Genomic DNA, 25,624 nt, shown 5'->3' with positions numbered 1-25,624 from the left:
AAAGAAAGAAAGAAAGAAAGAAAGAAAGAAAAGAAAAACCCAAAAAACAAAAACACACACACACAACCAAAAACACCCAAACCCACAAACCAAAAAATACAGGTACCTCTCCAACGTCGTAGATCCAAATCCGGCCTTCTGAGTCTCCAACGGCAACTTCTTTGCCAGCTTGAGCCCAACGCACACGGTTTAGGGCAGAAGCCCCCTCAATGGCCACACTTGCTGTTGGAACCTGTCAAAGGAGTTACAACAGCAACAAAGAATCTCTGAATATGAATTTAGATAAACAAATTCACAATGATACATTTAACTGGTGAGTCACCGCTGCCTTCACGTGCATGAAGTAATATACATCCCTTGTGCAGGGGTAAAAGGATTCAGTTCTTAAATCATATGCTCCACTGAATTAAGGGGTAGAAAGGAGACACTAACAAAAAAAGAAAAGCAGGAGAGTCTTTTTCCACAGTCAATGGGCAGTGAGTGACAAATACTTCTCCGGATTATGCAGGGTGTCCATCCAACATACAAACAAACACAGCGCCTGAATGTGATACTTCTTGATCGGGTCATGATTTATGGATCGATGGAGAGAGAGATTTCAGGATTTACCAAAATTAAAGATACTATAAAAGGCAGGAAGGGGGGTTTATGTTGGAATAAAGGTCATATTAGTATGTGTCTTCAGGGAAAAAATATGTATTGATCCCTCAAAACCTCATCGGGGAGGGGATGATCAGAAGAAGAAAAAATGCAGGTGGCAAAACTTCAAAAGCTCGAATTCTCTTTCTTTTTTTTTTTTTTCTTCCTGTTTTCCCCCTTCCTGTCAGTAGCAGGGTGGGTGAAGCACTCTCTAACTTTGGAAATGCCCCTAAGGTGATGTCCTGAGGGACTGCAACACCTGTTTGTAGAAGAAGTCTCCTCCCGTCTCCTTCAGTCAACACTGCAATCTGCCAATGTGGGGAATCACTATCATACTTACTATTAAAATGACCCAGAGGTGCTGAAATGGAACCTGCAGAATTTGTTACAAGAACCCTTGTGTTGGGAAAAGATGTTTGGGGGTCTCCCCCTCTTCTATCCACAGTGGTGTAAACTCTGGTCTTTAGGTTTGGAGGTTTATAACTGATGGGAAGATCAAATCTCTGAGCCTTCTACAAGAATGCTGACTAGGAAATGACAAGAGACCATTAAAAAAGGAAGAGTAAATCTCGAAACAAAAAGAAAAAAAAATACAGTGAGAAGCGGGTCCTAGAGACCATCTCACGCCACTGTTGAAGACCTGGGTCTACTAGACAGGTCGTTTCAGGATGGGAACCTGACATGGATGTGCCTTAGCTCTCCCAGCATTCTGTGAGTCAGGGAACTGAAACCATCTGTTTATGGGAGATTATTGACCCAATATCTATCTTTAAAATAGCAATAAAAACTCCATCATATGTAAGAATCTATGTTTAAACTTAATCTTGAAATCAATAAAAATTCTTTTACTGGCTTAAATCACTGTACATCAGCTGTGAGCAAAAATGTAAAACAAAAGTCCCCAACTCATTTATCTTTTTAAAAAAAATGCACAATTTCGACAATAAAGGTACCTGCTGTGCAGGCTGGAGCTTGAATTTTTAACCAAACCTTTCAAAGGCCAAAACAATGTGAATTTAGATGGGCCATAATTCTGTCAATATGCTTTATTATTAGTGTGCTACTCAGAAAACAAATCAGAGATTCAGCTACACAGTTTTCAGACTTAGTTTTTAACACCATAATTTAGGGAGATTGTGCAGGATCATACTTTACCTAACTCTGTTCGGTATCAGATTTTATCAATGAATAATCTCAAAGATTGAATAAAAATGTTGACTCTTAATATGAGTATGTTAAAAAGCTAATCACTCAAACTGATTTCTGATACATTTTAAATTATGCCTAATACATTTTAAAGAATCTTATTTATTGAGAAGTAGTATAGCAAACTGGGACAATTAATATTTTAACCATTTAAAAATACCTTTTCAAATATTATAAATGGTAAAAAAATGACTATCACAACCTATAATATGTGCTAGAAAATTATCAAATGCCAAAGGAAATGATAAAATATATTTTATTAGTTTGATCGATAATGACCTTTCAAAAGTTGATGAATCTTTAGTGAAAATAATGCATATATTGAGTCTCTCTAACTTCTGTACTTTGGTTTCACAGTTATTTTCATATTTTTTTAAGGCTCAATCATTCTAATTGCAAAAACAAGGATAGATACAGCATAAATTACTACATAGTGTGGAGGTCAGTAATATTGAGGTAGATGAATATGAACTATCTTTGCATTGGAGCAACTGGGATAACTTGGTCTAAAGATACGGTCATTTCAACAACAGCAACGAATCACACTGGGAATTCAGGTTCTTTCTCTTTCTTTTTTACACAAATCTAAATCCTAATCTGACAAGTGTTTGAAAAATCTTGTTCAATTTGATCGAAGGCAAAAATGATCTGAGAGGTTAAAAAAGGGTTCAGTTCATTACTGGATTTGAATCAGATTCGATATATCTACTGTTATTCTGAAAGCAGAATTATGTTTACCACAAAACTAAGCAATTTGCATGCCCCGTAATGATTTTTAAAAAATGTTTAGCTATAAAACTCTTAATGTGGTTGTGCCTTGATACCTAGAGAAAGAGAAGGGAAAAATTACATTTGGCAGTGTTGACACATTGATTTCATTTTACCTAAAAAGCAGACTAAAAACAAAACAAAACCAGTTACATAGGAAGTATTAAGGAGCGTGTAGAACACTCACCCCGCTGCAACATAGTGGGGTATCACCTAAACATCACTTCTACTAGATCTGATTTCTGATATGGGGGGAGGGGGGCCTCCTAAGCCAACCTGGAAAACGTATGTTTTTTGGTTGCCTTAAGTGAATGAGTTTATTCCAGCAGGTAGAAACAATATGCTTTTAATCAACAGTGATGAAAGACTTTGGGAAACCATCACAATGTCTAATAATAATGCATCTTTCTATGAAAAGCAATGTTATGAACATTCCAACATCCAAATGATGGGCATCGCATGTATTCATGACTTTTGATCATTTTCAAAGATGCTTCATTATGTAACTCTTGCCTTTGTCACATAGTTCTTGTAGCCAAAAGAAAACACAGACTTAAATTGAAATATTTTCAAAAGATAACCATTTGGCAGTGGCCAAAGGTGTATGTAATTTTGCGAGATACAACGGCTCGATGGTAACACCTGAGGGATATTTCCCTGTCCACTCCCACAAAAAATACTAGGGGAGCCTCCTCCTCATATCCTCCAGCTGTAGGCTTCCTAATTAAAAAGGCTGAGCTGCTTCCTGCTCAAAACACTTCAAAAGACCTTTCTCTTGTTCTCCACTTGACATGTAGTTTGCTGTACTTACTCCCTTACCTGTCCCTTCTTATTTATGGAGAGCTGCCCTGAATCAGAAGCCAGGAAGTGATGAAGAGACCATTTTATTTTAGTAAATTGAAGGACATTTAATATTCATGTTAAAAAAAAAAAGACACCACAAAAAAACCCCAAGTAGCTGAATTAGCACCTCAGTAATTTTAAGGGTGTGGGAAAAGGGGAAAATGCACATGGCATGATTTTTTAAAACATAAATATATATAGCATAATTTTTAAAACGAGTATCTCCTTACCGTTAATTCCCTTTTGAAAAAAAATGGGCCACTTCTCACTTGGGAAGTACTCTAAATGTGACACGTTGAAATCCCACTTTTTTTTTTTAAACACTAAGTTTAACGGACATGTTCGGAGTTACAAACTACTGTGAAAGTCTGCCTGTAAGTTCAATATTTTAGACAAGGATTATTAACCTTGTAAAAATCAAATGGAAGATCGATCTAAACATAAACAGTCAACAGAATTCTCTCTTAAGGATTTAAAAGTGTGCGAATAGCAAACACTGACAAATAACCCTTTTTAAAAACTCAGTCTCAAGTCAGCGTCCACAAAAGCTGACTTTTCCAAGTGCTTGCCAATAGTTATTTCAACACCGCTCTGAAATATGCCTGTGTGTCCCTTCGCATAGGGAAAGGCAGGAACACACATCATTTTGCTCTTTGCAAAGAAGGGTCGTCAATTAATCGTCCAGGATCTGCCACGGGTTGCGGATGGAGGGAGATGAAATGATTGGGGGCCGGTGCATCTGCCAATTCCCTTCAGAGCAGTCGAGAGTGGGGGTCGGCAGCCCAGCTGCAATTGGAGGGTCAGTCCAAAAAAGGCCGTGCCGCACGGAGAGAGAGGGGGAGACGGAGAGAGGGGGAGACGGAGAGAGGCCGGCGGCGCCCTCCTCCCAGCCCTCCCGCCCGGGCGCCTGCGCCGCCGCTCACCTCGGTGTCATTGTTGAGGTTCCAGAGGTCCAGGCGCCCCATCCCGTCCACGCAGGCAAAGAGCGCGGGATGCACGGGGGACCACATGACATCGTACACATAGTCTGCATTGTCTTCAAAGGAGTAGAGCGGCTTGTTGTGCTGTAAAGCAGAGAGAGCGTGAAGACTCGGTGGCGCTGCCGCTGCCTCGGGCTGTCTAGCGAGCCTAATTAAAAACTTTGCACATTCACAAAGTGTCATAAAACTGCCCGAGATGAAAGTCCTCGAAAAGGTGAACCGCAGCTTTAATGTGACTAGAACTGTCCAGTGGCATAAATAAATACAGGGGGGCGGCTGGGGGGGGGCGGGCTGGATGGGAAGGGGGGACTCTTAAGGGGCTGGGGCCCGGGACCTGCGGGGGAGGCGGTTTCAGACACAGGCGGACGAGACATTATATGCAGGTGGACGCGGCCGCCCCGGAGCTCGGAATCCTCGCTAGGGTACGCTCCCCGAGTCGCGCCGTGCCGGAACCCCACGGCCGTCCGCCCGCGGGGCTCACCCGCCCGAATGCTCTGGAAGCCCATGCAGGCCCGGGCCGCCCCGGACCTTTCGCACGGAAGGCAACGCCTGCCACCTCGTGGCCTTTGTCTGTAGCTGCAAGTCGGCTTCCAGGCCGACTCTGGGCCAGATTCATACTTTTTAATGGTTCCTTCGCGGCGGGAAGGAGAACATGCTTTGGAGGGATTTGTAGCTCTTCTGGGAGGTTAAAAATCTTGCGGTTCTAAGACCCTTAGTTTCTCTGCCTACTCAGGTGGACTGGTGTGGCTCCATGGAGAAATCCCTGAACCTTCACAGAAGATGAACCACATTTTCTAGATCACACAGTATTTCCAGCAGCCCTGAAATTGGTGTTTTGGGTGAATGTATTAGCACACCCCCATTGCATACAAATGCTTCCACTCCAGAGGGATACACTAAATTAAAATGGCACTCTTGATTTCCAGTGAATACTGTCACATCAAAATAGCACAGAAGTCAGACGCAAGTTTGAAAGTACACCAGAAATAAAATGTAATTGGACTTCATGAATTATTCATTCCATCTGGCTTGTCTTATTCTAATTTCTGCATAATGGCTTTACTAATCCCTGATCAATTAATGTAAAATGAAATTTAAATGATAATGAAAGCCCTAGAGATAAAAGAAATTAAGTATTCTTATATCCTCTGACAGAAATCTAAACAATGGGAGTTTTTTTCCACAATGTCTTCTTCATCCAGTCAGCTGTCTGTATTCTCTTCATGGGTTCGACTAAATGCCTGTGCAGGCCAGAGTAATAAGACCAAAAAATATAACACATAATATAAACAATCAAATCTTTTATGCACGGAATGTGCAAAGAACGTATCTGTAGGGAACAGCTCCAAATATTAGAGCAAACTCCCGAAGTGTACTGTTAGCAAAGGTAAAATGCACAGAATGCATATGCTGAAATGGAAGTGAGAAAAATCAGGAGAAGACAAAAACCTAGAGCAAAGGTTTGTGAAGGTAGTAACTATAAGTGATTTCTCTTTCCATGAATTCTATTGCTTTGGCATTGCTCAGAATTGAACACAATTACAATACTGGTAAAGCAACACAGATTTTAGATGGGCCACTGCGTACGAGGGGGGTAGGTAGCAGAGGCGTGAGATGTGTTTTATTTGCAAAAAGTGTCTAATGGGTGAGTAATTTGAAAAAGGACATATGATAATGGAACCTCAAAAAAGAATTAAGTGGACATTAGCCTTACAGTTTTGTACTTTAATATTCTGTAACTCTTTTATGCCAGAATGTTTATTATAAACCATGCTTGCAGTGTGATTTCAAGGCAAAATTATTTGCCAAATTGCTATTTACGGAGCTTCTTGCTTTCTCTCGTGCTTTGGACTAGGTGATTGTCCAGAGAATCTGAATATCCAGTGACACCTTAAAGTGGCATGATTGTATCATTATTCCTTACTGAGATGGAGTAGCTGGTCCTTCACTGACCACTTGTGAATATTAAATTGTAACTCTGAGTAAAAGACTATTCCCGCCCCAAACGCTTGATGTTATAGCTAGTCAGTCACTATTTGTTAAAGCACATGAGTAACACATTTTACTTCAAGTCAAAGGGTGGAAAACACATGCTTTAAAAAGTCAATTCTTTCAGTATCCTCTTTCAGTAACCCAGCTGGGTATACGGAGGTCTAGATAGAGACACATCCGGACATGCATGAAACATATCATATCCACAGTCCTTGTTTTGATCAATTATAAAACCACCTGACCTTTAAACAGTCATTTACTAGAAAGCTGATACTATTTGATACATTAGTTCTCCCAAGAAATTATCCTGTTAATCTCTACTTTGTTTCTTTCCTCTTTTCTTTTAGTTGCTATTTCTGTGAGAAACTTAGTCAAAACTGTCATATGTCCTGGAAACCACTTTTTAAGCATCTGGAAATAACAGCCATTGTTCATGTTACCAAAATCCAATTTTCTCGTGTTTAGTAGGATTGTGTTGAAATGCTATTACTGTCTAGGTTTTCCTCCAACTTCCTCATCACCCCCGACCCTCAAGATTGAACCTCCCATTATAAAAATCACAGGCACGTTATTCTGGGTTACAGTATGTGTATGTTCAGGGGAAGGAAGAAGGGCTTAGGTTTTCAAAGGCTTTGTTTTAACCTTGATAAATGCACAGGTTGGGAAAGTCTTGGTCAGGACTGAGCCCACTGTCAGGATACCAAGCGGACTGAAAGCGAGGAACCACTAGTTGCCAAGTATAACATTCTAAGCTCTAGGCATAGGCTAATTAATGCCCCTCTTCCATCCTTAAGCAGTGCTATTTTGAACAGTAATTGTACTTTTTTTTTTTGAGAAAGGAATTCTTCATTCTTTTTTATTTGGGGCTCAAAGGGTAATCTGAAAGCCCCATTAAAAATTTGGCGATGGGGATGAAGGAGGAGGGCATTTGTGATGAGCACCGGGTGATGTATGGAGGTGCTGAATCCCTGAACTGTACACCTGAAACTTATATAGCACCATATGTGAACTAGCTGGAATTAAAATAAAAACTTTAAAATGTTATGCACAGCTACCCACGTACTGCATGTGTGACAAGTGCCAATGAAACAAAACCCCGAAATATCCAGATGCGGATCAGCTTGACTTTCATGCCCTGGCTTTCAAACAGCCCAGAGAAGCAGGCTAGCAGTCACCTCCCAGCCAGACCCGGAGGGCAGTGAAGGGTAAATTGTTGGGTGTCTGCCGTGCACGACTCTATACACACATTGTCTAATTTAATCCGCATAAAATCTCGGTGAGGTAGACGGTATTTACAGAAAAGAAAATTATAGTTCAGGAAACTTAGGTAGCTTTCTCAAGGCCACAGAGATTGTAAGTGGTGGAGTGGAGTTGGCTTTGGTTCTCTGGTTTTCCTAGCTGTTAAGCACATCCTCTATTTGCTGGAACCACGTGGTCCTCTATGAAACACAGCAATGGTCTTCGGTCTTCATAGCACAAACAATAGCCCTGGTACCTGTTGTTCCAGTCCATTCAACTGATATTTACTAAGCACACCATGTAACTTGTGGGAAGGGTTAAAAAATATCATGGAACTTTTATCTCATTTCCTGAATTGATCATTAATAATCCTGAAGATGTTACCCATACAATTCCAGGCATCCTTAGCCCCTTATGACAGTAACAGAAATCTTTTTTTTCCCAAAAAAACTAGGAATAGGATGGGAATGGCCCTTTAGCCAGCAGGGATTAACAGCAGGCCATGCATTAGAGAGTATCATAAAATGATGCTAGGAAGGAGAGATCTGCGTTTTAGTTCACCAAATGTCTACACAGCTTTGAGTGAGGGGCTGCAATGACATGATCTGAAAGAGGAGAACACAGAATGCATGGGCCAGAAAAGGCAATAGGAGAAAGTGGACACAAACTGCAGACGTTGGTAAATTCAACCTAACATCATGGACCTTAGTTTTTTCATCTATAAGATGGAAGACGGGAGCAACTGACCTCAAGAGCTCCCATCGGCTTTCTCGGACTCTGTTCTACAGTAAGAATCGAATGGAATAAAGCTTGTGAAAGTTTTTCTACAAAGAGTTATTCAAAGATAAGGGTTATAATTAAAGCCATCTTCCTTGAGGTTCTGTGAAATTCATATCAGTGACTTTAATAAAACATTTTTTTCTGTCATAAAAATTTACATCTAAAAAATGTACCAGGGTGGTTTTTGGTGAGAAACTGGGAATCATGAAAGTAATGATAGACCTCTTATTTGACCAACTAAAGGAGAAATAAAGAATATTAAATTTACATGAGAGAAGCAGGTAGTGAACTCTGTTCTAAAGTGAAACTGTACAACATCCATCAACGTTTTACAATAAACACTCGATTTGAGCTTTGATTTTATAAGTATACTTCTGACAATGACTAATGCATATTTTTCCAATCACTTAACTATAAAAGGATTTCATGAAAGATGAAATTCTATTTCTGATGTCAGATCTATACCAAAGTCACATTTAGAGAACATAACGTTTTATTTTTCTTTATGTTATTTATTTTCCTCTCATCAGATCTTTAGGCATTCCCAATAGGGTTTAGAATTTTGAAGGTTGGTGAATAGGAAGATTTGTGTTAAAATGCCTCGTAACACCTCCAAACACTGTGGTTCTTGAGGCTGTATTTGCCTCTAAATGATTAGCTTTCAAAGCAGATTTAGTAGAAATGTTTACCCAAACCATGAAAGTTTCTTTTGGAGTGGAAGGGAAGTGGGGTGGGGGGTGGGGGTAATACATGGGTAGGTGGGGAAGGGGCCAGAAAACTAACAGAATTTCTATATTTTATTCTGAAATAAAAAGAAAACAAATGGGATCTTACCTTGAAACTACATCCTGTTGGGAAAAAAATGGTGACCAAAATACTAAACAATGAGTAATAAGAAAATGTCCTTCAAAAATTGTCATGTGGGTTCCTGTGAAGTAATTAAAATAAATAGCCAGCCAGTTCTACCAGGAAACATTAAAATGTGAGGCCACAATATCACTTTAAAAAAAACCACCAAAGGACCCCAAAACTTCAGGCTCACACAACAATGGATGCCTCTACCATAAAAAGAAAGTGCTTAAACAAACAAACAAACCAAAACTCACAAACCAAACCAAAAAAAACCCAACTCTCTTGGCCAAAAAGAGGCGTTGTGAATTTGGTACTATCATTAGAAAACATGATTTGCAACTTAATTTGGGATCCTTCTAAAGCACAAAGTATCCCGTATTTCATCTTCCTTTCTATGTCTCATATTAAAACAATACAGACCAGACCTAAGTGATATCTTTGCCTGTTTCTATCACGATCAGAAATTTGAAATCAGACATAAGTACTTTGGGTGAGCTATTCTTAACAGCACATGGATAGGGGGTCGGCTTGTTTTCTGTAGGCATTAACCAAAACTATACAAGGACCTTCATTTGAATTAGTAAATTTAAAATAATTACAAAGAAGTTTCTAGAAATCCAGGAATGTAGCATTTGCCTCTCTATAAATGTAGAAGTTTGGCTAAATAAGTACTGAAGCCACATAAAAGGTGTTCTTTGTTACACTACCTTCCTCTTCTGCTTATTTGCATGTAAGAATCCTCCTAATCCAGGAGGCGCCACCAATAAAGAGGATAATTATCCATATAAAAGAATGTATACATATTCACAGGTTTTGACTAGTATTTGAGTGTTTAAAGCCATGATAAAAACTACCAGCTTTGCCTAATTTATGAAAGGAATATTTCCCACTGGCATGATTTTTATGAATATCAGCTCCACCTAATGGTTCTTCTTTAAAATGGGCATTTTAGTAGCACAGATCTGTACAGAATCCGGCTGAAAACACTAAACAAACTGGGAGGCTCTCTTAACTTGCTCTCTGCATCCATCTCAGCTGCTCTGGCTCTTTTGGTATGTTCTGCCTTCTTGCCTGAGGTGCAGCAGGCAGAGGGGGTCACTCTATGGCCAAAACCAGGAGTGGCCCAGTTGGTTCCTTAGTACAACTGAGGTGGCTTGTTCTCTGGACTGGTACTCTCTCTGGACTGACATTTTCTCTCTGAAGGGCCATGCAGCTGTAGGAGGCAAACAAGTCCAGAGAACCCCTTTGGTTGCTGCCGCACCAATTCTATTTCTACTCTGGCTGAGTGGTTTCACATCCAACATGATAGCAGTTAGAGAAAGAAGCATTCGGCAAACGTAGATAAAAGTCAGGTTGCTCAGACACTGTATTCGAGGTAGGAGGGAAGGGAGTTGGTATTAAGGATGAGGGGGTTTAGGGGGATGATAATGGGTTGGACCTAGAAGCAGCTAGAAGTGTGACTATGAAAAGTCTTGAAGATTTGGAAAGTTAGAACGAGCAAATAAAGTGGTACCTGCAGGCATGGTTGTGTCTATTCATTTATTACCTATTTAATGTCAAGCTGTTTAGCTGCATTTTACTAGTGGTTAGATTAAGTGGCAGAACGTTTCCACGCTGATCCTGAAGCTGTCAACCTGCACTCTGGCATCTGGCTTACAAATTGTCTTACCAGTATAAATAAACTAATATATATCTCTATTGTGTAATTCTTAAAGAAATATTTAAAATATCGAAAATTATAAACCTAGATCCATGCATTTTACCTTGATTCGTACTTATTTCTAAAGGGCCAGGTAAACATTTGCTGGTCCCCAGAGCTAGTCTGACATTAGTGGTCTCACTACACATAGTAAATATGACATTTTGACAAATTTCATTTTTATTCAAGAAGTCATATACCCAAATACCCAGATATGTGGGTATAAAATCTAATGGTAAAATGATTTAAATTTTTTTAAGATTTTATTTATTTATTTGAGAGGGGGAGAGAGAGAGAGAAAGAGTGTGGGGAGGGGGGGGGGAAGGGCAGAGGCAGAGGGAGAAGCAGACTCCCCGCTGAGCAGAGAGCTCGATGCAGGACTCGATTCCAGGACCCTGAGATCATGACCTGAACTAAAGGCAGACACTTAACTGACTGAGCCACCCAGGTGCCCCAAAATTATTTAAATTTTTTATTCTACCTCTTGCATCAAGGGCACATTTTCAAAGGGTCAAGGCAAGTTTTTTGTGGGTCTGCACTCCTGTGTCTCCTGGTGTTAAACGTAATACATCTTTTATATTATATCTAATACTAGTATAGCTGGTACTTTTATTTATTTCAATCATGGAAAAAACCAGAAAGGAGAATCCTACACAGCAGAAGTTCAAAATATCCTGTTTATATGTAGAACACATTATGTTTCCTATTTTGCAACAGACTTGCTTACCTTATTCTGTTACACTTAAGCCAAATTGAAATTAATCTTTTCAAAAAGCCAACAGAAGCTAAACGTGAGGCAAAGAGACTCGGGACATTGTACATGGCTGTGGGAAAATAACCTATATTAATTAGGAGCCCTGGGCAAACTGCAAGGTTAAGAGATCACATGAAGCTGGCCAAGATGGATCCACACTGGTGTGGTCCAAAAACCATTACTTTGGGTGGTAAAAATGAATTTTGATTTATCTTCCAACATCACACATACACTGTAGGTTAAATCAGGAGGTGGGGGTAAAGACATCTTTGAATCTCATAATTATAAAGACACTGTGTCTGTTATTTGTTATCCTCATTCTCTCTTTAATATTATTGCTTAGAAGGAAGAAGTGGCGAAGGCAACTTGTGAAAAGGAAAAGCAAACGTTTCCACTCTGGTTGAAAGAGCCAAAGAAAAGATCCACAGCCCTTACTTCTTGCACAATGGGAAAGCCCAGTCAGTTGGGTGAAGGAGTCTCGAAAGTGTTTGTACTTATATGGATTATTCGAATATAAATAACAGGTCCAGGTATGTGTTGGTGGGTGAATGTGGGGAAGGGGGGTGTGGGTAGGGGTAAAAGGACAGGAAGTATGAACACAGGCTACATCCGGCTATGACTTGATGATCACATTCTTGTGGTTTCTTTCAAAGTTAAAATATTCTCCCTGGGTGAGCTTAAAAAAGGAACCCCTCTTCCCCCTCACCCCCCCAACCCCCCACAAAAAAAAAAAAGAAAGAAAGAAAAGAATTTGATGACTGGCAAACATAATTGTATTGAAAGCCAATCTTAATGTTTGCTATCTTGCGTTCAGAAGGGAGGGGAGGGAGTGAAAATGAGGATGAGGGGAGAAAAAAGTAAGGCAGACACCACCTGAACAGTGTGTTTATCAGAAAGGCAGCCAGCGGGGCTTTGGGGTTGTGGGGAAAAAAAATGCACTCTGTCATCCAGTAAGTGTTACTGGCAGTGAAATATTGATTTTGTTAATCTTCTTTCCCATTTTAAGTGTTATCCTTAGATACTGTCATAACAAAAACTTTAACTTGTGATTTTTATTGTATTCTTCTTCCGATATTTTAAACATTGACCAGAATGCTAGAGGAAGTAAATATGCTCAAGGCCCTTTGTTAGAATTATGTAATTTTTAATCTAACCCATTTTAACAAAGTAGGTTATTTCGCTTAGGACATCCAAAAGTAATAACCCATCAACAGTGCTTTCAACTTTGGGCCATCAATAGAAGAAATATAAGATCTAACTCTGTTCTCAAGGACTCACAATCCAGGTAGGACTATGAATATTATGCAATAAAAGGAGAAGGATATGGTTTATTTGGAGGTCTGTTTTCTCATTTTGTCCCAGAAGGATCTATGGTGTCTTACAAATTAAATGTCTGCAAAATTAAGAATAAACACACAGCAGAGGCAGGTAAGATAGACAACGTTCCCTAGGATCCTGAGATAAGCTGATTATTACAGTTGGGCCACGAAACAGCCCTAAATTTCCTGACAACTAAGACAAAACATGTATCACAAGAAGGTATGTAAATATCACCGTCTGAAGCAAGAAAGATTACACATTCCTCCTCAAATACACATTTTTGGGGAAAAACTCAAGGAGGAATTTACCATGTCTGTGAATCCCTGGAAGAGACTGGCTTTCTGTCTTGTTTATACCAAAGAAAGAGAACAAGTATGTAGCCAGGTGCGAAATTCTGTGGTACAGCCGTTTGGTGCCAGAGGAATTCGGAGATTCGGGGGGGAGTGGGTGTTGGTGGGTACCGTGGTCTGATGTGGTCAAGGAAGGTATTATCTCGGACAGGTGATGGAACCCGCCTTGGAAAATGCCTAGACTTCGACACATGGGAAGGAAGCTCGTCAAGAAGGGGAAAGCAAAACATGCAAAGACCTGGCTGTGAAAATCAGCATGGAATTCCCAGATGGATGGGAAGCTGAAAAGTGGGGACAGGCTGGTGGACCCTGAGAGTTTGTCCTGAGGAATAAAAGGAAAGAATTCTGGTTTGTTTAGGGTGGGGTTGGGGCCATGTTATGTATGGGCTTAAGTACAGAGTTCAGACTTTTTGATGCAATGAGCTACTGACATCTTAAACAGGGATTCACAAATGTGCAGAGCATTGTATTTTGCAGAGGCGCCTACGTTCATGTGTTTTCGGCTCTTCCAGTGTGGACAGCTGAATGATGAAGAGCATTAACTGCGTAGGGAGAAGAAGAAACAGAGTAGGGGTGTAAGATCTAGTTTGTATTTTTTTTTTTTTCTCGTTTGTCCTTTAAACGTGGTGCATTTCAGTCTCTGGAGAAGATACTCAGGGTAACCTGGCCGTGGAAATGTAGGTCTGGGACTGAAAGGGAGGGCAGGCTTGAAGTCCATGGCCAGGAAGCATTCATGAGAGATGCTGAGGGAGAGGAGAGAGTGGAGAGGAAGGAGAAAAAGAAGACTGTGACAGAAATTTTGAAAAACTGGGCCAAGGAAGTGAAGGTGAAAGAACCAGCGGAGAGGTCTAAGGCAAACCAAGAGACCTAACTGGGGCTGGAGAGGGGCACAAAAATTAGAGGTGGAGAGTACGATGTAAGATGAGTGCTAGAAAGAAACCACTGCATTTAGCAAGTAGGGGCTTACTGATGGCTTCAGAGACAGTCATGTCAAAAGACTAATCACGTTTGTTGAGGAGGGACTTGGGATCTGGGGCAGTGGTCGGTGTGGATGTACACCGGCTCCTCAAGTGGTTTGGCAAGCTAAACCAAATTTTAGGACATGTTTGTGATATTTTAAACTAACCCATCCTTCGAATCATGAACCACCAATCTCTAAGAGGATCCTAACATCACTGGTGTTTGTGTTCAGGGCTGCCTTCTTTTTTTTTCCCTCAAGGTCAACCCACTTGCCATTAGATGTATCATCCTGGACATTTTGGACCCATTTCTTATGTGGATTTATATCTTGAGCACCTGGCACCAAGCCTGGCAAATAGGAAGCAGACAAGATACAATGAAAGTGGGTGATGAAGCAGGAAGCATCTAGGTGCAGTCCCAGTTCTGCCTGGCACTTAGGAGCAGAGCCTTGAACTTTCTTCTGACTCTTTGGACTTGTAATTCTTTCTTAGTCTCCTCAGGGCTGAACCTCTGCCTTCCCTGGTTGATTTCTGATTCAGCCTCCTCCTTGGGCTAGCTCTTGTTCTTCTAGCATGCTATTTTGGTTTAGAACCTTTCCCCTCACTCTGGTACCTTGAAACCTAATCTCTGATGAAAGTTATGGTGACTGCCCAGTCATGGCAAAAATTTCAGCATGTTTGTACACCGGGGGCAAGGAACCAGGAGCAGGGCACTGTTTTGAAGAGGAAAAATGATATGAAACATAGTAATAAAACATAGGCTACTAGTGACTTGGACAGTAGGAAATCTAGCCAGGCATTTCCTGTGTACTGTAGGAAAGAAGTGATGGGAATTAAATGTCCGAAGAATGATGAATTCTATCTCCTTAAAAACAAACAAAACTTATCCTTGGATTGAAAGCAGCAGTATGTACCTGAGAGGCTTTGCAACATATACATTTCAGTTGGTGTGTGTGTGTGTGTGTGTGACAGACAGACAGACACACACAGACATACTTTTCCATGGAATATTCTTATTCTTATATATTTATTTGTCTGGAGAAGAACAGTGATGCCCGGAAACAGGAGAATGGTGCACTGACTATGAAAAAGCCTGAATCCAAATAGCACCACACAACAACTTGATATCCTGCACCAATTAGTAAATATATATTCTGTTCATGGTGACAATGGTGAAATGGGTCTCTGGATTCAGCATAAACAAAGTCACTTCTTACATTAACCACATTGCACCAACTGTTCTTGCTACTTTCCCTCAACATCTGCTGCCCCTGGGAGTTAACCTTGGGTGGACTGGAGCTCTTCGGGCACTAGGAATGAGGGGTGTGTGTGTATGAAAGAACTTCATGGGACCTTCATAATTGTTAACTTTTTTGGTCAATTGTGACAATGGTCACAATTGTGGGTCAATTGTGACAATGAAATATCCTTAGCTCTTGTTATGGGCTGCATTGTGTCAGCACCAAAATTCATACGTTGAAGTTCTAACACCCCAGTACCTCAGAATGTGACTGTATTTGGTGAGAGGGTCTTTAAAGAGGTAATTAAGGTTAAATGAGGTCATATGGTGGGCCCTAATCCAATATAACTCATGTCCTTGTAAGATGAAGAGATTAGGACACAGACATGTACAGAGGAAGACCATGTGAAGACACAGGAAGACCCCCATCTGCAAGCCAAGGAGAGAGGACTCGCAAGAAATCAACTCTGTCAATACCTTGATCTTGGCCTTCTAACCTCCAGAACTCTGAGGAAATAAATTGCTGTTGCTTTAGCCACCCTGTCTGTGGTACTTCGTCATGGCAGCCCCAGCAAACAAATAGAGTTCTCAAATGAAAAGGAACATCTCCTTTTTCTTGGTCTCTAACGCACATCCAATTGGGAACATTCACCCTACAATTCTGTATGTAGGGAATTGCCCCAACACTGCAAGACATATATGGCTTCTGAGCAGCTATTTTCCCCTTCCTGATCATGCCCCCTTGTGACCAATGACGGCACCTCTCCCTCGTGCCTACTGCCCCTTCCACTAAGGGGGCCTGTAGTGAATATAAAAATATGACCCCTTCTGGAGACAGCAGAGCCTCTTTTATATTTCTCACTTACCTTTAAATCATACCCAGAGTTCTGCAGTGGTGTTGAGACAATGGGGACAGGTGAGGACAGGGGGTGGAAAGCTATGTGGAATTCAATGCCATCTCAATACAAATGGCCCACACCATTGCAGGGGTGGAACTCAACAGAAACCAGAAATTACAGTTCTGTTCAATTCAATCAGTCACTTAGCCTGAAGACAGACTATTTTTTCTCTCCCGAAACAGAAGTCTTCTGTGCTTGAGATGAGAGTTTATTTTGGCTTAATTTTGTCACCCTCTGCAGGCTCAGTCTTGGCCTCCCTTTCTTTTAGGAACGGTAGTCGGTGGGTGAGATGGGTGGCGGGGTCAGAGGGCAGGAAAAGGCAAGGCAAACAGGCAGGGCAGATGGAGCATGACAAGGCTCCTAAAGCTGAACCCTCTCATCCACGGGTTGGGGTTAACCTTTAAACTCGAGCAGGCAGGCCCCTGCCCAGCTCTCCTTTATCAGCCTCCTTAAAGGCTAATTACTGCTGAATGGGTTCCTGAGGTTGGAAAAATTTCAAAGAATTTTTTTAATACATCTGTACAGTTCTCTTAACAATAGGATCTATCAAACAGCAAGGGGAAGGCTCTGTTTAAAAGCACCGAGAGGAGATCCGATGAATGTGTTTGATTGCTAAAGTGACTAATTTATTTTTACACAGTATTAATGATGCTACAATAACCAATATCTATAGCCTGGTTTTGACAGTTTATTGCAAGGGTTCTCATTGTTTAAAAAAGAAGAAAAAGGAAAAAAAAAGAAAGTACGAAAGAAAGAGAGTGTTTTATTTTGCTACATTTCCATTTGTTAACAAAACTCCTCATAAGGAAAACCAGAGGTCATTAGCAAACAACCAAAACATGCCTGTCTCCAGAAGAATACAACTCCCTTCATCATTTAAAATACAGCTCTGCTGAAAACCCAAATCATGACAAATCCTTAACATGAAAAATTCAGTGCAGACTTGAAACCACCTGACTTTACTTTGGGTTTGTGTTCCTTAAAATTACATAGAAAATACCATAATCTTCTCTTCGTGCGGCTGGATGGGGGCCAGGGCCCTGGTTCCAGAGGCAAAGGGCAAAACTAAAAATCATGTCTGAACAGACAGCTCCACCCTCTCTCCCAAGTCCACTTGGCCCCGCGACAAAAAGTGAGGTCTAAAGCACATTCATCCACGGCCTGGGTTTTTGGCCAAAACTCAAGACTCTTACAGGACAAACAAAAATGAAATCCAAAATGTTATCACCCTCACCTTTAGAAGTCAAATGGCCTTAAATGATCGTATTGCATATATGGTGAGTAGTTCACATTTGCCATGTATCAGGGAACCAAGAGAGCTGTATTGAAATGTAGCTTTGTTTAGGAGAAGGGTCTTTAGCTGAAAGTTTAAATTCCAAAAATCACTTTGGAATTTTTGATAATAATTGAGTGAGGTGTCTACATATGTGTGCATGTGCATGCGTGAGAGAGAGAGAGAGAGAGAGAGAGAGAGAGGGAGAGAGAGAGAGAGAGAGATGTCCACACCAAACAAAACCCTTTGAGAGTGAAAGGTAGGAATGGGGACTCCACTGTGGGGGCCTGTTTGCTTGGCGCCCCCAGCCTATGGGTAAACCTCTCTGTGCTCTTCATTCTCCTTCACTGAAAGCTTCAGTTCCTAAGGACTCACTCTCCGCAACGCCCACCCACTCTGACACCCCCGCTCTCTCATGTGCTTTGGATGGGTGAGAGCCAGGAGAGACTGTCAAGTAATTTTTACCTCCTGCTGAGCTAGTGACAGGCTCAGTACAAATAAGTATATTGAGAAAGGACCTCCATGCCACAGATCCTACGGCCAGCCCTCCAACAAGACAATCTGGGGCTATGAATACCACCGTCTGGTCCCACTGGGGCAGATCAGTGCTGAAATGGTAGGGCCACGCTTTCCAAATATGCTTTCCCCTGATCCCCTAATCAAAACCCTCTGCTCCAGCCAGTGTCTGCATTCACAGCTGCAGAGTCCCCTCTGCACTCTGGAAACCTTTTGGCCCTCAAGCCTTTGTTCCCTTTGGAGAATGTTCTACTCTCTCCCCTTCTCACATGCCGTCCAATCCTGTGGTCCCAATCAAGCCCTGCCTCACCCACAATACCCCTCAAACACTCACACAGGCGCAGAGATGTCTCGGTCCCCCAGGCCTCAGACATTGTTTTGGGACTTCTTTTCAGGCACTGGGTCTGGGGCTGCCTTGGAGCCTGTCCGAGGCAGTTATATTTAAATATATTCTTACTTCATTCCTAAATTGTTGTTTAGTTTTCCAGGTAGAGCAAGGGTTTTTCTTTTTTTTTTTTAGGACTTCATTATTTAGAGCAGTTTTATATTCATAGCAAAATTGAGCGGAAAGTACAGAGATTTCCCACATAGCCCCTGTCCCGACACATGGACAGCCTTCCCAGAGTGGTAGATTTTTACAAGTGCTGAATCTACACTTGTACAACATTATCACTCAAAGCCCATCGAGGACATTAGGGCTCACTCTTGGTGATATGCATTGTATGGGGTGGGACAAATGCGTACTGACCTCTACTCACCACTGTAGTAACCCACAATGCAGTTTCACAACCCAGAAATGTCTCTATTAGAGCAAGGTTTTGCAGACAATTCTGGGGCCCTGGGGGTTTAATTCTCGAGGAGAAGGAGATGTAGGAGTTCTCTAGGAGAAAAATATTAATTTTATATTTTCCTCTGGGTAATACGAGTCAAGAGATGAGGTTAACCTGCTTTGGGTCAGCTGGATGTTGCCGCCTTCTAACCGTGAAAGTCAGAGGCCTGCAGGAGTGTTTTGGTATCGTCATGGCAGGCCAGGGGGAAGAGACCCTGAGGAACCATGAAGAGGAAATGGCCCATTTGTGTCAGGTGAAGGTCGTTCTTGGAGTCCTCACATGGCACAGGGTCTCCAGTGAAGTCAGCCTGAGTCACACCGTGTCCCTTTACTTTCAAGGAAACCTTGTCACTTAAGTTAATATAGTTCATTTAAATGGTATTTTGGGGGTGTAAATTTAATCTGTAATTTGGGGGGACTTATAAAATTATTTAAGAGTTATAACCTATAGCTCATACATATTTTATTTTTATTTATTTTTATTATTATTTTTAAAGATATTATTTATTCATTTGAGAGAGAGAGAGCATGCGTGTGCCCGCCACCGGGGAGAAGGGCGGAGGGAAAGAAGCAGACTCCCCACGAGCCTGAGGCAGGGCTCGATCCCACGACCCTGAGATCAGGGCCTGAGCCAAAATCACGAGTCGATGCTCAACTGACTGAGCCACCCAGGCGCCCCAGCTCATATATATTTTAAAACCTTCAGTGTCTTTTCATTACTCGTTCAAACAGAACCCAAGCTCCTCCTTAGACCAACAAGACCATGCTTACTTGACCTCTGATTACCTTCTCAACCTCCTCTTCTGCCATTCTATTTTTGCTGCAAACATGGAGGCCTTTGTCCTGTTCCTCATACAAATCAAGTCAAGCTTGCTCCTCAGTTCGCAGTCATTTACATTTGTTCCCTACAACATCCTCCTCCCCCTCACCTTCAGAGAGCAAACTCCTTTTCATCACTTATGTCTACTCAGGTGTCCGCTCTGCGGAGAGGACTGCCCTAGTCTCCCATCTAAAATAGCAGTCCCTGATGTCCTGTCACTCTCTACCTCAATCCTGCTTCATTGGTTTCCTAACACCTACCACTATCTGAAATTTATTATGTACAGTTGGTCCTCATTTATTAATGGATTCTGTATTTTTGCATTTGCTTACTCTCTAAGGTTTATTTGTAAGCTCCAAATCAGTGTTTCACAGTCATTCGTGGACAAGGGCAGAGTGGAGGAAAATTTGAGTCACCTGGCATGCACATTCCCAGCTAAGGTTGAATAAGACAATGCTCTGCTTTCTTGTTTCAGTTCCCATACCATAAATAAATGCCCTTTTTGTAGTTTATTTGGCGCCAGGATTTTTTATTTTTATAGTTTTTTTGTTGGTAATTTCACTGTTTAAAATGGCCCCCAAGCATGGTGCTAAGTGTTGTCCAGTGCTCCTAAGCACAAGACTGTGATGTGCCTTACTGACAAAATTTATTTTTTTTTTTTTTTTTTTTTTTTTGAAAGAAAGAGAGAGAGAAAATGTGCGAGCGGGCGGTGGGGGTGGGGAGGGACAGAGGGAGAAGGAGAGAGAATCTCAAGCTGGTTCCGTGCCCAGCATGAAGCCCAATGCAGGGCTCAATCTCACGACCCTGAGACCAGGACCTGAGCTGAAATCAAGAGTCACTTAACCCGCGGAGCCACCCAGGTGCCCCAAAACAAGATCATGTATTGGCTGATGAAAGTGTAGTGACCAGAGGCTCTCAGGAACCTAATCCTGTATTTCCCCTAGAAACAATAGTTATAGGTCTGTGATTTCATTATGGCAACTTTACAGAACACAACTGCCATGAATAAGGATTGGTTATTATTATTTTTTTTGATGTGCATACTTTTTTCTTCCCATCCAGAATGAACATGCCTGTGAAGTCAAGTATTTTGTCTACCTTTGTTACTTTGTTCAGTGTCTAGACCATAATAAGACCTCAGTAGTTATGTATGAAATGAATAAATACAAGGACTGTATACCTTAGTCTCTGTTTATATGTATTTGATTATAAAGAAAATAATTTAAGGTAATGTTGGAGGTTGACAAGAACTTTTTCCTTTAAAGTCCATTCTTTACTCAAGTTTGAGTAACAAGATGTATACTACGCATCCACTGGTAGCAGGAACCATGTCTCATCTCTATTCTTGTGCAAGTCCTTGGTATAAGGTTAAACATACACTAAGTTCTTTTTTTTTTTTTTAAGATTTTATTTATTTGCGAGAGAGAGAGAGAATGAGAGACAGAGAGCATGAGGGGGAGGAGGGTCAGAGGGAGAAGCAGACTCCCTGCTGAGCAGGGAGCCTGATGTGGGACTCAATCCCGGGACTCCAGGATCATGACCTGAGCTGAAGGCAGTTGCTTAACCAACTGAGCCACCCAGATGCCCTACACTAAGTTCTTTTTGACTGTTGGTTTAATGAACAAATAATTGATCAAATATACTATTCTTTTGATTAGAAGGATAGAGAAGGCAATACTTGCCTTTACTTAGTAGAATATATTTTTAAATATTTATTTGAGAGAGAGAGAGCATGCACAAGTGGGGGGGAGGGGCAGAGGGAGAGAATCTTTAAGCAGATTCCCCACTGAGTGCAGAGCCAATGTGGGGCTTGATCCCAAGACTCGTGAGATCATGCCCTGAGCTGAAACCAAGAGTTGGATGCTCAATTGACTGAGCCACCCAGGTGCCCCTCTACTTTGTAGTAGAATCTTAATTAACTTTATACTGCTATCAAGAAATTGAGAACACAAGCCACAGACTGAAAGAGGATATTTGCAAAAGGCATTTGATAAAGGACTGTTATCTAAAATATACAAAAAACTCTTAAAGCTCAATGATAAGAAAATAAATTACTTGATTAAAAAATGGGCCAAAGACTTTAACAGACACCTCAAAAAAGAAGATACATAGATGGCAAATAAGCATATGAAAAAATGTTCCATATCATGTCATCAGGGAAATACAAATTAAAACTTCAATGAGATACCTTTATACACCAATTAGGATGACCAAAATCCAGAACACTGGCAACACCAAATGCTGGTAAAGATATGGAGCAACGGGAACTCTCCTTCATTGCTGGCAGGAATGTCAACTATATGACATTCTGGAAAAGGCAAAACTACGAAGATGGTACAAAGATCAGTGGTTGCCAAAGGGTAGGGGTAGGAATGCATAGGCAGAGCACAGAGGATTTTTAGGGCAGTGACAATATTCTCTATGATAATATAAGGATGAATATATATCATTCTAAATTTGTCCAAACCCACAGAATGTACAACATTAAGAGGGGACCTTAATGTAAAGGATGAATTTTGCATGATTGTTAAAAAAAATTGCCCTATTATACTCTTACATGTTTTACAATGATAACACACAGGTTGGTATGTATATTCCTGTGTTCATATGGGTGTACAGCTGATTGGACAGAATGGGGAAAAGATCAATGGAGTAGAAAAAGGTGATACATGGAGACTGCAGTTTCCAGAAATATCAATAAAGAATGAACAGAGGTGTCTTTGCAGGTCTGTAGGATGCAGCTGTGTTTCTGTCACTGGGGTGCTGGAATGAGGATTGAAATAAATTTGCAAAAAAATATAAAATTTCAGAGTTTATCTTCTTGTTAATTAGAATATAACGGCTACTGGCTTAATTTCATCTATATGTGATGGGGCAATAAGATAATTGCCTACATTATATTTTAACCATTTGCTACTCTGACTGAAAGCAGTGGGAATACAGAATAGATGTGAAATATGGCCACCAATCTTAAGAAAGCTCATAGTTCAGTGGAAGAAGGAAACAATGAATAGATACAACATAAGACCTTTACATTATATTCGGGTGCTGAATTTCTTGGTGTTGATTGAAGTTATTGTAAGAATAGTTTCATGACTAGACCATGGTGCAGTATTAAACCAGATAAAATGGTTAAAGTTATTCAAGCATCTGAGTCCACTATTAAATGGCAAATAAAAATAGGTGGACAGTTCAAACTATTAAACCATTTTTTTTTCTAACACAATGATTTCCAACAGACTCAATTATAATCAGTGTGAGGCGGAAAGAATATGAGACTAAAAGGATATGGGGATCACTCCTCTCATGACACTGGTTTTCTTTTCGGTAAAATTAGGGAATTAAACAAGGGATCTGCAGCGTTCTCCTCAAGTCTGATTTCTAAGACTTAAACCAGATTTTCTTGTTGCCCTTCTTTCTTAATTCCCCACACATGGACTTTGATTCTATAAAGAACATAAACACTGTTTATTTGAAAAGAAAATGTGGTATATTTATTTAGTCACTATTCCATGTGGCGCTGGCATCATACCTAACTTCATTGAAAGCTCCTTCCACAGCTTCTAGAGCCTCGACACACACCTTCATGTCTAAATACTATTTCTGGATACGTAATTCTTCCTATCTTTCAGTCTTTTTCTATTTTCTCTCTAGATATATTCAAGTTCATTAATCATTTCTATCCTTACTAGGTTTTGGAAGGGTTTTTTTGTTTTTTTGTTTTTGTTTTTTGGGTTTTTTTTTTTTTTTTTTTTTGCTTACTTGTTTGACCTTATTACTGGAAACACAAATTGGAAAGATTGTATTTAGAATTTGGGGCTGATAGTTAGATGCTTGTCCAAAAGGGTGGAAAACCATGAAATGCAGGTTGAGGTGTTTGAAATGATTAAGAAAGCAAGTAGAGCTGTGTCAGAGTTTCCATAGCTATGTTCCAAGGAATACTGTTCTCTCAGTATGCTTGGGTAAAAATGAGTCCCATGTCCAGATAAATTTGGGGATCTCTGCATGCCATATATCCAGCCCATTTCTGAAGAATAAGTTAAAAAGGCCTCCTGCTAAAGATACTTGTTCACTTTAACTCTTTCAGTATCTTTTTAAATCATGGAACTCCTCCTACCATTCAAAAAAATGCCTGTTCAGATTCCTCAAGATACAAACACTGTTATATGTTGTAGTAAAAGGAGATGGTACAATGAAAGGTTTTAGGAAGATTACCTAGGAGGATTATGTAGGAAGAGTAAACATGGAAAGACACCAACCTCAGAAAAGCGGGTAATAATTTTGTCACAAACTTGGCAAAGAAAACATGGTTGTTCCCTGCTCTTAAGAAACTATTTTTCCAAACAGACAGACTTTTAAGAGATGGGGGAGGGCATTGTTAGAGAAGATCACGGCTGTTCTAATTCATTAGAGATCCAGATTAACACAAAATACTGTAAAAAAGAAGAAACAAGAGCACACACATGCACATACTCACAGACACTTCACATTTAATTTTGATGGTTCGTGGATTGCTAAATTAAAGAAATGGCCTTAGTAGCAAAAGAATTAAAAATTTAGATGATTTACTGATCTTTGTAAAAGGAGGGTAATTGAGGGAGAGAAAAATCAAACCAATCAGGCATAAATTAAGTTCCATAGGTGGGTGGAAGCCAAGAGTCTCAAGCATAACCTTCCTGGATTGGTGACCCATTACACCTCTTAACGCAGCTAGGTCTGGCAGAGTGTTAGAGGGGAAATCTGGTTTAAAAGTTAAGTTTTTAATCATTAAGGAAGGTCCTAAGTGAGGAGGAAACTGACAACTTATAAGAGACTTCTTACTTTTGACTTGGGCTTAGTTCAAGCCAATGAACCAGGGGACAGGAGAGAACACTATTTCACTCTACCGCCAATTCCACAACATTCCTCTCCAGTAACTTCCACAGAGCTGGTGAGCTTCCAGTAGTAAACACTGAGGTCTGTTTCCCCAGAATTTATGGGAGGGCCTGTTACTCTCCTTTGGAAGAGAAAATAAGAGTTTTCAAAGATTAATTATATTTATTTTTCCTCTACAAAACTTTTATTTATTCCTTACAAAGTACTAGAAGAATGAGGACATTCTCCCAATTTTTATTGTCCAAGTTGATAAAGTAGTAATTTGTCATAATGGTCCAATTCTACTCATTCCATATTGAGTGTAATACTGGCAAACTAACACATATCAGACACAGGACAAAGATGAACAAAATATCCTATTTTGAAAAAAAGTGTGTAAATATGTACTAAACAGTCAACCAAGTTAAAAGAAACACGTAGAAGTTGTATAAGTAACTGGCATTAGAATATACTAAGAAAAAATCTTTACATGTGCTTTCTTTAGACCTAGGACAAATGACAGTTTCTCCATCTTCTTGTCCTGCCATATTTAAATCTTCTTTGAGAAGTCAGGACGTAGTGGGGTGGGGACAGGAGTATCAAAACTAATGGGGCTCTGAGTAAGGATCAGAATTACTAGTGACACAAGTTTCTTGGAACTAACTAGGATGAGGAAAAGAGAATATATCTTAGGCTCAAAAACTTAAAAACAATTATAAGTGGATAAAAAGAAAAGTCCAACTGAAGACACAATGAAAGAACAAGTAAACATAAAGCTAGCAGAAAGGTCAGATGAGACAATTCTGCAACAA

General features: G+C 40.5%; 1 protein-coding gene across 4 annotated transcripts in view; it reads right to left on the bottom strand.

The window, feature by feature from the left end:
- DYNC1I1 (dynein cytoplasmic 1 intermediate chain 1) overlaps window positions 1–25,624 on the bottom strand; it is a 279,310-nt gene that overhangs the window by 18,279 nt on the left and 235,407 nt on the right. For all 4 annotated transcript variants that reach the window (XM_021689493.2, XM_021689495.2, XM_021689496.2 and 1 more), the window contains 2 exons: window positions 4,380–4,520; window positions 107–232 (listed from right to left, as the gene is read on the bottom strand). In XM_021689493.2, coding sequence (XP_021545168.1) covers window positions 107–232; window positions 4,380–4,520 — 267 coding nt within the window. The remainder of the gene's footprint in view (window positions 1–106; window positions 233–4,379; window positions 4,521–25,624) is intronic.

Source organism: Neomonachus schauinslandi, chromosome 12 (genome assembly GCF_002201575.2).
Source record: "Neomonachus schauinslandi chromosome 12, ASM220157v2, whole genome shotgun sequence".
Taxonomy (NCBI): Eukaryota; Metazoa; Chordata; class Mammalia; order Carnivora; family Phocidae; genus Neomonachus; species Neomonachus schauinslandi.
The sequence above is the reverse complement of the archived record's forward strand: the minus strand, read 5'-3'. Positions and strand labels throughout refer to the sequence as shown.